General features: G+C 49.7%; 1 protein-coding gene across 1 annotated transcript in view; it reads right to left on the reverse strand.

The window, feature by feature from the left end:
- INTS9 (integrator complex subunit 9) overlaps nt 1-12,399 on the reverse strand; it is a 69,948-nt gene that overhangs the window by 47,213 nt on the left and 10,336 nt on the right. The window contains exons 3-6 of the mRNA XM_079968674.1: nt 11,640-11,700; nt 8,350-8,412; nt 4,716-4,855; nt 1,783-1,869 (exon numbers count right to left, since the gene is read on the reverse strand). Of these exons, the coding sequence (XP_079824800.1) occupies nt 1,783-1,869; nt 4,716-4,855; nt 8,350-8,412; nt 11,640-11,700 (351 nt within the window). The remainder of the gene's footprint in view (nt 1-1,782; nt 1,870-4,715; nt 4,856-8,349; nt 8,413-11,639; nt 11,701-12,399) is intronic.

The raw sequence follows: 12,399 nt of genomic DNA on the forward strand, positions 1-12,399 counted from the left end.
GCTTGCTTCGCAAGACGAAGAAACCGCAAGACGAAGAGACTCGCGGAACGGATTCTTTTCGTCTTGCGAGGCACCACTGTAATAATAATAATAATACATTTTTATTTATAACCTGCCCTTCCCGGTTCAAAAACCGGGCTCAGGGTGGCTAACAACAAATTTAGTACACTTAATTGTAATACAACATAGAAGCAGCATAAAATACAGTATAAAAGCATGAATAACAATAAAATTCAAAGTTCAAAAATCAATTTGGGGGAAAGCCATCCAATAAGCATTAGATAGTCACCAGGGCTAGCTGGCTGAATTGGTCCTACTTGGGCCAGTGAGGAGGCCAGGGGAGAATTAGCTGTGGGGTCTCAGAGCGGGTGATCTTCATAAAAGGGGAGGGGGAGAGAAGAGAAGGGAAATAAAAGATCAGGCTGAATTCAAATTAAAGGCCAGGCGGAATAGCTCTGTCTTACAGGCCCGATGGAAGGAGGTTAAATCCTGCAGGGCCCTGGTCTCATGGGACAGAGCATTCCACCAGGTCAGAGCCATCACTGAGAAGGCCCTGGCCCTGGTGGAGGATAGTCTGACTTCCTTAGGGCCCGGGACCTCTAAACTATGGTTATTCATGGACCTTAAGGTCCTCTGCGGGGCAGACCAGGAAAGGCGTCCCGTAGATACGGGGGCCCTAAGCCACACACAAAATCCGTAATAAAAATAAGAACAAAGGCAACCCAGCATCCCCACCCACTTCCACAGCACATTTAAGAGGGCCCCGGATGTCAACCAGCCAAATATTAATAGTAATAGTAATAATAGTAATAATAATAATAATAATAATAATAATAATAATAATAATAATAATAATTTTGCTATTTATGTGCTGCCCATACGACTGAGTTGCCCCAGCCACTCTGGGTGGCTCCCAACAAAATATTTAAAAACACAGTAAAATGTCAACCTGGTTGAAGAGGAATGTTTTCACCTGGCACCTAAAGGTGTATAATGAAGGTGCCAGGCGAGCCTCCCTGGGGAGAGCATCCCACAGATGGGGAGCCACCACAGAAAAGGCCCCGTTCTCGTGTTGCCACCCTCTGGGCCTCACATGAAGCAGGCAAATGAAGAAGGACCTCGAAGGATGTTTGCAGGGTCTGGGTAGGTTCATATGGAGAGAGGTGGTCCTTGAGGTTCTGCGGTCCCTGAGGTATCGTTGATTTTGTTGTTCTAAGTCAGTGGTTCCCAAAATTGGTGGTTCTCCCCCTCCCCCACCTAGAGGGGGGATAACCTGGGGGGGGGGCAGCAGGAGGGTGTAACTGACTTCCACACTTTGGAAAGCTGGCATCATTGGGCTGAGTCCATCATTTTTGCTGAATTAGTTAATTAAACTGAATGGTTCCAATTGGATTTTGAATAAATGTGCAATTAATCCTCCCTGTTTCGAATTTTATCGTGCTATTGTCTTCCTTAGCGGGCTGTGCAAACCACTGTGTTTTTATGGCGTGAACAGCCCCGAGATGAAGAGCAGTATAAAAATAAAAGTAATAATAAATAATAACAATTCTTTTAATAGGGTAGGGTAAAGGGGCACTGGGGGTGAGATTATGTAACCAATGGGGCAAATGGCCCCAAAAATGTTTGGGAAATGCTGTTCTGACTGACGTAAGCGGCTCTGAGGATTGGGCAGCTGAGCAGAAGGGCAAGAAACCAAACCGCAAGGGAAGGAGTGGCCCCCAGACACCCCCCCGCCCCGTTCCCAAGGGAGGTGCCCTGCGGGGGGGGGGTGTCCATCCTTACCTTTGCACTTCCTTATTCTTCCACATGGAGGCAGACTGAGCCTTGGGCACCCGCTCAATGAAGTTGACCAGCTCCTCCATCAGAAGCCTGCAGAGAGGAGCAACTGTTAGAATTCCTGCTCCAGTCTGATGCTAGAGAGAGAGGGAGCCATGCTGCAGTGCTCCACGTGTGTTTATATGTAAATAAAGTAGATTTATGTGGGACGCAGGTGGCGCTGTGGGTTAAAGCCTCAGCGCCTAGGACTTGCCGATCGAAAGGTCGGCGGTTCGAATCCCTGCGGCGGGGTGCGCTCCCGCTGCTCGGTCCCAGCGCCTGCCAACCTAGCAGTTCGAAAGCACCTCCGGGTGCAAGTAGATAAATAGGGACCGCTTACCAGCGGGAAGGTAAACGGCGTTTCCGTGTGCGGCTCTGGCTCGCCAGAGCAGCGATGTCACGCTGGCCACGTGACCCAGAAGTGTCTCCGGACAGCGCTGGCCCCTGGCCTCTTAAGTGAGATGGGCGCACAACCCCAGAGTCTGTCAAGACTGGCCCGTACGGGCAGGGGTACCTTTACCTTTACCTTTTTAAAGTAGATTAGCCAAAATGCTGAGTTGCTGAGGTCTGTCACGCAAGCTGCGAAGACTCTGTGGATCCCTAAGTGTGCCGGTGTCTGTTGGCATCGGTCACTGTGATGTTCGGGCAGAAGAAAGCTAATGAAGCTCCCGAATGAAAGACCAGCAGGGAGAGAACATGCCAGTCAGCCATGTGTCTCTGCCAGGGTCCTACATGAGAGTAGGATGAGCTTCTGATAGCAACAGCAGCAGCAGCAGCAGCAGCAGCAGCAGCGAGAAAAGGCTTTGATGGCACACCGGAACTGCTCTTCCCATTTCCAAAGGTCAGGGGTGAGGAGGCAGGTCCCCTTAAGTAGATATCCACACTCAAGCGACAGGCATCAGCTGGCTCGGTGAGACCCCATGACGGGCAGAGGTATAAAAAATATTTAGGTGGGAAACACCCTTAAGGGTGGGGGAAGAAGTCCCAAAACAACGGAGGGTGGTCGCAGAATGCTAACTGAACCCTGCAACCAATGTTATTCCTACTCAGAGTAGACGTTTTGAAATGAATAAACATGACTGTCTTAACTACAACTTCCATGCAAGCCAGAGTACCTTGGAGGTGGGCAGGTTTCCCATACTGCAGTTTTTTTGTTGTGGGTCTCACTTGTAGAGGAAGAAGAGTAGAAGAGTTTGGATTTGATATCCCGCTCTATCACTACCCTAAGAAGTCACAAAGTGGCTAACAATCTCCTTTCCCTTCCTCCCCCACAACAAACACTCTGTGAGGCGAGTGAGGCTGAGAGACTTCAGAGAAGTGTGACTAGCCCAAGGTCACCCAGCAGCTGCATGTGGAGCAGGGAATTGAACCTGGTTCCCCAGATTACGAGTCCACTGCTCCTAACCATTACACCACACTGGCTCTCACACTAGCTTATCAGGACCAGATTGTAGTGGCTGAGCATTTTCATGTCTGTTTGCTCCCCAGTATTAAAAATTCCAAGCAGGTCTGGGAGCTAATGCTCAACCCTTCTTTCCTGACACGCTAGTTTTCTACAAGCCTTCCCATTCAATCCAGCGACTTATCCTTCTGGATAGCTGAGTCGGTTAGAGCATGGTGCTCATAACACCAAGTTTGCAGGTTCGATTCCCATAAGGGACAGCGGCGTGTTCCTGCCCCTTGCAGGGGGTTGGACTAGATGATCCCCAGTGTGATGGCCTGGGACTCGGGCTTGGAGCCAGAGGAGTCTCAGTCTGCACTGGATCCTTGGCCTCAGGCGGAAGCTGAACCTAGTCTGGGGCCTGATTCTGAAGTGCCCCAGTCTGCACAGGTTCCCCTGCAACAAGCACCAGCTGGGCCGAGTCAGGGGCCTGAGCCTGCCCTGGCTCCAGATGTGAGGATTCCCTTGTTGCCTCCAGCTGGGCCATCACTTACAGCTGCTCCACTACCAGTTGGGTCAGGGGAGGCTGAGGTGGCCCCTGGGCCTAGTAACCCACTGACATCTCCTGAGCTGCAGAGATTAAGGTCTGAGAGAAGGAGAGACCTGAGCACTCGCAGGAGGAGTGCTTGCCTTCAGGCATAACAGGTGACTCACCTCGGGATCAGGACCGGCTGTTACCCTGACAAAGATAAAAGGCTGCTAGACCCTGCCCCAGGTTGTGGGAGCAACATTGCTGTTTGCCAGAACCTGCCGGTGATCCTGTGCCTGACCCTGCCTGGTTTCCTGCCTTGGCCCTGTCAGACTGACTCCTCACGGAACCCTTGGATTCGGGACCGGACCTGGACCATGTTGCTCGGGTTACCCCAGGGCCCAGCACACCCAGGGTTCCTTCCAATTCTACGATCCTGTGATTCTGCATTTAGCAACTTGCAAAACAGAGGAGTGTGTCCCGGGCATGTGAAGAAGAGTAGAAGAGTTTGGATTTGATATCCCACTTTATCACTACCCGAAGGAGTCTCAAAGTGGCTAGCAATCTCCTTTCCCAAGTGTGACTAGCCCAAGGTCACTCAGCAGCTGCATGTGGAGGAGCGGGGAAGTGAACCCGGTTCACCAGATTACGAGACTACCACTCTTAACCACTACACCACACTGTGCTGCCCACAACGGAAGCAGTGGCAGAGGTTTTCTGTGAGCGCAACACTGTCTAGCACCTTTTAATCCCTCCACCCAGGCCTGACAAACAGAGGAGCCTGAACTGACTCACGACATTCGGGAAGAGCAGAGTCAAGCATGCAGTGCACACACTTAAAGCCGCGAAGAATAACTTCCTTGGCTTGCTCTCAGCCGTGTCTTAAAAGCCTCTCAAGAACATTAGAGAGGCAACGCTCCTCTTTCCTGTGTCGTCCTCTACATCTTCCCCTGAAGGCGAGGAGATAAAATGAGGTTTTTTTCTTCTTACCTGCCAATTTGAACTGTCGGCTCAGTGGCGTAGACGGTTCCGGTGAACCCGGTGTGCTCCGTAATGTAGGGCAAGGCCATCATGCAGTGGTAGTTTGAGATCAGGATGACGTCCACTGTCGACAGGTCAATCAGCTCCATCTGAAAACAGAGAGCGTACGTGTGGCGTTCCCCCTTCCTAGGTGTGTGACATCATACTGGGTTCATAAGGAAAGGGTTAACTAATTGTAAAATGACTAATCAATGGGAGCCCAAGGGGCAGAATTAACTGTGCATAAGGTTTAAGCACGGAGGTTTTTGGGAGAGTTAGAGTTAGGGTGGTTGAGAAGACAGTCTGAAGTTAGACGAGACAAAGAAGAGAAGTCTGTGGGTTGGGCTAGTCTGGTGTGAGAGAGGGAGTGAATTTGTTAAGAGGAGTCAGTCAAACAGTTGAGATAGTCAGAAGGTATAGGCCGGTAAAGAAACTAAAGTTAAGACACCGACAGGAATATTATCTGAGAAACCATAACCTTGTTAATGTTTGTAAAATAAACTTGGGTTTTTTGGTTCACTTTTAACAACTGTCTGGACTCCGTGTTTTACCCGAGAGTTAGGGAGGCATTGCTTGGACAAATGCTTCCTTTTACCTGTCCTGAACCTTCCAGCATTCAGCATTGTTGGATTTCCCGGTGTTAGGATTCGAACCCTGGTCTCCCAGGTCTTAGTCCAGTACTCTGATCACCACACTGCTCAGGGTGTAGTGAGGGCCCAGCAATGCTCTGCTTCTGACATGCCTTTTCCCTTTTCTCCAGATTTCCTCAGGCTACGTCTCGCACTCGTTTCCACTCCTTTGGCCCTATTGAGTGGTTTCCCTCCTTCTTGGGCCTGTTTGACCCTGGGGTCCACCCAGGGGCCCATTGCAAGTAGATCGTGAGACCCTTACTCTCCGGGTTGTGGGTTCGAGTCCCATGTTGGGCAAAATATTCCTGCATTTCAAAGGCTTGGGCTAGGTGACCCTTCCAACTCGACGATTCTGTGATTCTATCCAAGGGGCCAAGATTTCTGAGATGAAAAGCTGAGAGGAGACAACTTTTTGAAGGGGAGGTGGGAGGCAGCTGGAAGGCAAGGCCTGAGGCCTCAAGGATGGCCTAGAATCTCAAATATAAATTTGACTTGTAACAGCCTGGTTATAATTGTCACTTTTGGGGCTGGAACTAAACCTGTCCTCTCCAGACTATTCTCCAGGCAGAGGAATAGGTAGGTAGAGTCAGCCAAGGTCGGAGGAGGAGACAAAATGATTTTTTGCATCCCCGTAACAGGAACTGTAATTGGAAATATTTACTGGTAAGGCTATAACCCCCGATTATGTTGGTCTGGAAAACTTACCAGAAACTTAAACCTCTAACTCAGTTATTATGGAGCAGCTAATGGGATTCAATAGTCATCAAGTGGAAAAATTATCTTCCCATCGATTCGAAGGTAACAGCCGAGAAATGGGTCAACGTGGCTGCTCAAAAAACGAAAGTCTCACGGCGGCTAACTTAAGACCTGATGGTTCTTTTGCTTTTTTAGGGGAGGTGGGGGGAAAGAGAGGCATTCAGTCCAAAGAAAATGGAAAACTGGGTGGGAGGTGGAATGAAATAAGAGCATCTGTCGTAACCCACAACCCAGAGACTGGGCAATGGAATCATAGAATTGCAGAGCTGTGATGGATCATCTAGTCCATGGGTAGGCAAACTAAGGCCAGGGGGCCGGGTGCGGCCCAATCGCCTTCTCAATCCGGCCCATGGACGGTCCGGGAATCAGCGGACATGAGCAGAATGTGTCCTTTTATTTAAAATGCATCTCTGGGTTATTTGCGGGGCCTACGGCAGGACACTGGGAGCTCTCCCAGGACCTTAAAGGCACCCTGGGTCTTGCTGGGTGCGCATGTTTAGCCTGGAGAAGAGGAGGTTAAGGGGTGATATGAGAGCCATGTTCAAATATATCAAAGGATGTCACATAGAGGAGGGAGAAAGGTTGTTTTCTGCTGCTCCAGAGAAGCGGACACGGAGCAATGGATCCAAACTACAAGAAAGAAGATTCCACCTAAACATTAGGAAGAACTTCCTGACAGTAAGAGCTGTTTGGCAGTGGAATTTGCTGCCCAGGAGTGTGGTGGAGTCTCCTTCTTTGGAGGTCTTTAAGCAGAGGCTTGACAACCATATGTCAGGAGTGCTCTGATGGTGTTTCCTGCTTGGCAGGGGGTTGGACTCGATGGCCCTTGTGGTCTCTTCCAACTCTATGATTCTATGATTCTATGACATTGCCTGGCTCCCCCTGGCAGCCTCAAGCTCCTGCCGAACGCATCACAGAGGAGGGCATGGCATGGCTCACTGACTGGAAGAGCGAACAGGTCCACTCCAAACAGCAACTTTTTGTTGCAGCACCCCACTTGCATTCCCTGAGCTCCCCATCCTGCCAGGAAGTTCATTTTGGCTGGAGAGGAAGTGGGGGACTTTCTGCACGTAGGAGAACTACCTCTGAGATTGTGGGGCTGATGGGGCGGACAAGATGAGCTTTTGGGTCCCTTCCAGCTGTACAATTCAGAGTCAGGGAGGCCAGGCCACCAACAGAGGTGGGCCTGAAAAGAGGATTAGGCAGATTCACAGAGGATAAGGCCCTCCGGAGGTGCTAAGCCCGATGGATGAGTTTTCCCTCTCCTGTCAGAGGCAGGGAGAGAGCTGCTATGCGGGGCTCCCAATAGGAGCCAATAAAAGGCTTGTGGATAGCAGCCTGAAGCCTGGGGAGCACAGTGCCAACCCCCGCTGCGCTCACCGGGCTTCAGGCAGCCATCCGCAAGCCTTCTGAGCGTGGCAGGAGTTCCCGCTGCGCTTGGAAGGCTTGCGGATAGCTGCCTGTTCTGGGGGCTGGGGTCGGCCCTGCGGCTAAAAACGAAGCTAAGACAGTGAGCAGGATCCATCCCGCTCGCTGTCTTGGCTTCTGCCAAAGCCGCGCGCATCTTCTTCCGGCTGGAAAGGTTGTGCACATCTAAAGAGGAAGCCAAGATTTTCTTTATTTCCCCCCTAAAAACTAGGTGCGCCCTATGGTGCGAAAAATACGGTATATTGGCCAGGTGGGGAGCTGGAACACCAGCAGGTTTGGGGAATGCCGTTCTCTCTTTCAGCCTCAGGCAACTCAGCAGCACAGACGAAAAACAACTTTAGCCCACCTTACAGGGTTGTTTGTGACAATTCCCGAGATAATATATATAACGCTCCCTTCTGGAAAGCACTATATAAAGCGCTGAGTGTTATTATTTTGCACACTCGGTAAGCTGCTGTTTCTCCCTTGAGGGGCCCGCAGCAAAATAAATGCTCAAAAAACAGCCATCGTTTGCAGTTCCGCTTTCCCTTAAATTGCAACAGGAGCCGTAAGTGGCTTGAGAAATGGATCGCAAAGTCATCTAGCAATGGGCATTATTTCAATAAGCGCCTCCCGTGAAATGTGTGTTTTCTCCAAAGTGAGGTGGATGGCTTGGGACTCCTCTGACCCCTGCAAGCCTTTTTGAAATCAACGGAGGGAAGAAGCGGGTTCGAGAACCCCTTGATGGTTTCAGCTGGGGACCAAAAGTGAGGTGGTCACAGTTTGGCACCTAGGATCCTGCGAAGACTCACCTCCGGCAAGCAGAACTCTGGAACGGAATCCACAAACGCCCGGCCAGCACAGTCTTTCAGCTCCTGGGAAATGGGAGGGGAGGAGAAGAGAGAAGACCCTCAGCTGAAAAGGAAGAAATCGAGGCTAGGTGACAGCGAGGGCAGAGGAGCACACTCTGGGCTTCACCTGCCGGCACTTACAGGCCGCAATCCAAACATGCGGCCATTGCAAAGGGCTGTAGCTGAATGGATGGACACCTGCCAATCCTGACATGCTCCTCAGGCCTGGCATCGGAGGCAGGCAGGATCGGACATCTGCTGCAGATCTTGCTCAGGGTCTGCCGAAAATCAGGGCCAGCCCTGTCCTCTCCCGGAAATCTCCACCAAACTTCTCTTTCCCTTGGCACTTCCTTCCCTCCCCACATTCTGTACTTTCGCTCCGTCGGGTTTGGAGATGGAAACCGCCCTGCGAGTTCCTCCAGACATCCACATTAATATTCTCCCAGGCCTGTTAAATTAGTCTTTCTCCCTTTGCTCCGTCCGGCAAGTTGGTTGCTGCGCATGCAAATAGGTCTGAGATGAGATTGGAGTAATGGCTGCTTAGACAACGAAAGCAGTGATGTCTCTCAGCAATCAAATGATGCATGCACTATGCTGCTGTACAGTTCTCTACACGGGGAAAAGGGTGTTTTTTTTGGGGGGGGGGAGCTCCCCCCAAAGTTAAAGGTTGCATGTTTACCAAACAGTGCATTACCTTCTCTACAGTGTATCCCCCTGGCTTCAGCTCTTAAGAAATTCTAGCAGTTTTTGGCAAGTTATAACAAACGAGCAATTACTTCAAATGGCAGGAGGCGCTTAACCTCATCCAGATATGTTAAAAGGTGAATTATGGGTAGACTGGGTGAATTTTTCAATGCCTCCTCCAGTCTTAAAAACAAGGGCCTTCCTCCTTACATGACAAAGCACCCACCTTTGACCCCAGACTCCCAGGCTGTGTGGAGAACTGGTCAATTTGTTTGTCATTCTAAGCAAGTGCAACGGTCAATATAAGAAGCGCAGCAGGATTCATAATTAAAGGGGCCCACTACAGGCAGCGCCTCCGAGAGGCTTCCGATGCGATTGTGGAACGCATCGTATCCATGCGGCTGACAGGGCTTCTTGCAATGTTCAGGGATTCAACATACGCCGCGACTTGTGCATTCCCTGTGACAACAGGATGCTGGACTAGATGGGCCTGACCCCGCAGACACTTTTTAGGTTCTTGAGAATTACTTCCAAACACTGGCGGAGGAAGAGGCGCACCGCCCCCAGCAGTACGATAATAATAATAATAATTTATTATTTATACCCCGCCCATCTGGCTGGGCCTCCCCAGCCACTCTGGGCAGCTTCCATAGAAACCAAAAATACAGCAAAATATCACACGTTAGAAACTTCCCTGAACAGGGCTGCCTTAAGATGTCTTCTGAATGTCAGGTAGTTGTTTATCGCTTTGACATCTGCTGGAAGGGCATTCCACAGGGCGGGCGCCACTACCGAGAAGGCCCTCTGCCTGGTTCCCTGTAGCTTTGCTTCTCGCAATGAGGGAACTGCCAGAAGGCCCTCGGCGCTGGACCTCAACGTCCGGGCAGAATGATGGGAGTGGAGACGCTTCTTCAGGTATACTGGACCGAGGCCGTTTAGGGCTTTAAAGGTCAGCACCAACACTTTGAATTGTGCTCGGAAACATACTGGGAGCCAATGTAGGTCTTTCAAGACCGGTGTTATATGGTCTCGGCGGCCGCCCCCAGTCACCAGTCTAGCTGCCGCATTCTGGATTAGTTGTAGTTTCCGAGTCACCTTCAAAGGTGGCCCCACATAGAGCACATTGCAGTAGTCCAAGCGGGAGATAACCAGAGCACCACTCTGGCGAGACAGTCCGCAGGCAGATAGGGTCTCAGCCTACGTACCAGATGGAGCTGGTAAACAGCTGCCCTGGACACAGAACTGACCTGTGCCTCCATGGACAGCTGTGAGTCCAAAATGACTCCCAGGCTGCGCACCTGGTCCTTCAGGGGCACAGTTACCCCATTCAGGACCAGGGAATCCTCCACACCTGCCCGGTGGGGTGCCATTGCGGCTGTCCCCCTGCCCCTGCTGGGCACCACGCCCCCACGGGCGGCGTGCCCTGCCCCTGGGCTGCTCTCCGCCCCCAGGTGCTGGAGCATGAAGCTCTGCCACTGCTTCCAAAGTCTCCAACAGAGCCCAGGGGAAAAGCACGAGGAGTGAGGAGGCATTTCAAGGTACAGTGATATCTTGGTTCTCAAACGCCTTGGTGCTCAAAAAACTTGGAACCCAAACACTGCAAACCGTTCTGCCCAGACACTGAGGTCCAGCGCCGAGGGCCTTCTGGCAGTTTCCTCCCTGCGAGAAGCCAAGTTACAGGGAACCAGGCAGAAGAGGGCCTTCTCGGTAGTGGCGCCCGCCCTGTGGAACGCCCTCCCACCAGATGTCAAAGAGAACAACTACCTGACATTTAGAAGAGATCTGAAGGCAGCCCTGTTTAGGGAAGCTTTTAATGTTTGATGCATTAATGTATTTTAATATTTGGTTGGAAGCCGCCCAGAGCAGCTGGGGAAGCCCAGCCAGATGGGCGGGGTATAAACAATAAATTATTATTAAGTGTTCTGTTTTGCAAACTTTTTTTGGAAGCCAAACGTGCTCCGTTTTGAGTGTTACGCTTCCGATTTGAGTGCCACACTTCCGTTTTGAGTGTTTGGTCTGTCTGTTTTTGCTATTTATTTTGCGTTTTTGTTTTTGCGGCTTTTCTTGTTTTTGTTTTTGTGACTGTTTGGAACCCAGTTCAGCTACTGATTGTGTGACTGCAGTACAATGTTTATTTTCGTTCGTTTTATGGTCTCGTTAGATAGTAAAATTCATGTTAAATTGCTGCTTTAGGGGTTGTTTTTAAAAGTCTGGAACAGATTAATCCATTTTGCATTACTTTCTATGGGAAAGCGCACCTTGGTTTTGGAACGCTTTGGTTTTGGAACGGACTTCCAGAACGGATTAAGTTTGAGAACCAAGGTACCACTGTATTCTTTTTGCAACAAATATTCTTTTTTGTAAATAATAATATTTTATTATTAATTTTGTAAAAGACGGGGCTAAGAATCATAAAGAGCAGGACTTAAAGGATTTGGCCTGGAAATGCAATTGCTTTTGGCAACGCTCTTGCTTTTCTCCCCAGTTAAATCAGAGTTTGTCCAAGCTCAACGGTGCTGGCTAATTAGCCAGGCTCGCTGAAAAACCCAATCCCAGTTGTACATTACCTTGTCTAGAAAAGTGCTCCCATCTTTTAAGATCCAACCAGGGAGCTTGGATAGCCTTGGACTACAGGAAAAGGAAAAAAAAAGCTGTGTTAGTGGGTTTTATGACAAAATCAGCACCCATTTTCAGAGAACGGCATAATATGACCTCCAGGTATAGGGCGGTATAAAAATTTAAAATAATAATAGTAATAATAATAAAAAAATAAGTTATTGATGCTCCATGTACATTTCACAAACGTAGCACAGCTAAGTCACCTTTCTCCAACATAGTGCCCTCCAGATGTTTAAGGCTGCAACTCATAGTAGACCCAGCCAGATCATAAAAAAATGATTAAAAAAATTGAGCCCCAGACAGAGCCACGACTGAGCTTTAATATTTCCCGGGCCTTACCATTAATGGATTAAATTTTAAATCCTGGGAAGCCAACAGCTTCCAAACAGTTTTCAAGGGCAGCCCCTCCATGCAACACATTGCGGTAGTCTAACCTTTCAGCTCCTGTTGACAGGTGTATTTTGTACAGGTACTGTAATGAGCTGGGATAACAGGTAAGACCTCTCCCTTACAGCAGGTGCGTCTAATATCAGCTCGTTGCAAACAGCGAAGATACCAGGTAGCCTGACATCTGGCTGGTTGATAGGGCATCAAATATTTATGTCACTCATTATAATGCACATCAATATCTGACTTTTGTCTTCTGGGTTTCTGGGGGTTTTCCTGTTGTTATTCCGTCTCTCACAGCTACAATAAACCTACCATTAA

Source organism: Podarcis cretensis (genome assembly GCF_951804945.1).
Source record: "Podarcis cretensis genome assembly, chromosome: 3".
Lineage (NCBI taxonomy): Eukaryota > Metazoa > Chordata > Lepidosauria > Squamata > Lacertidae > Podarcis > Podarcis cretensis.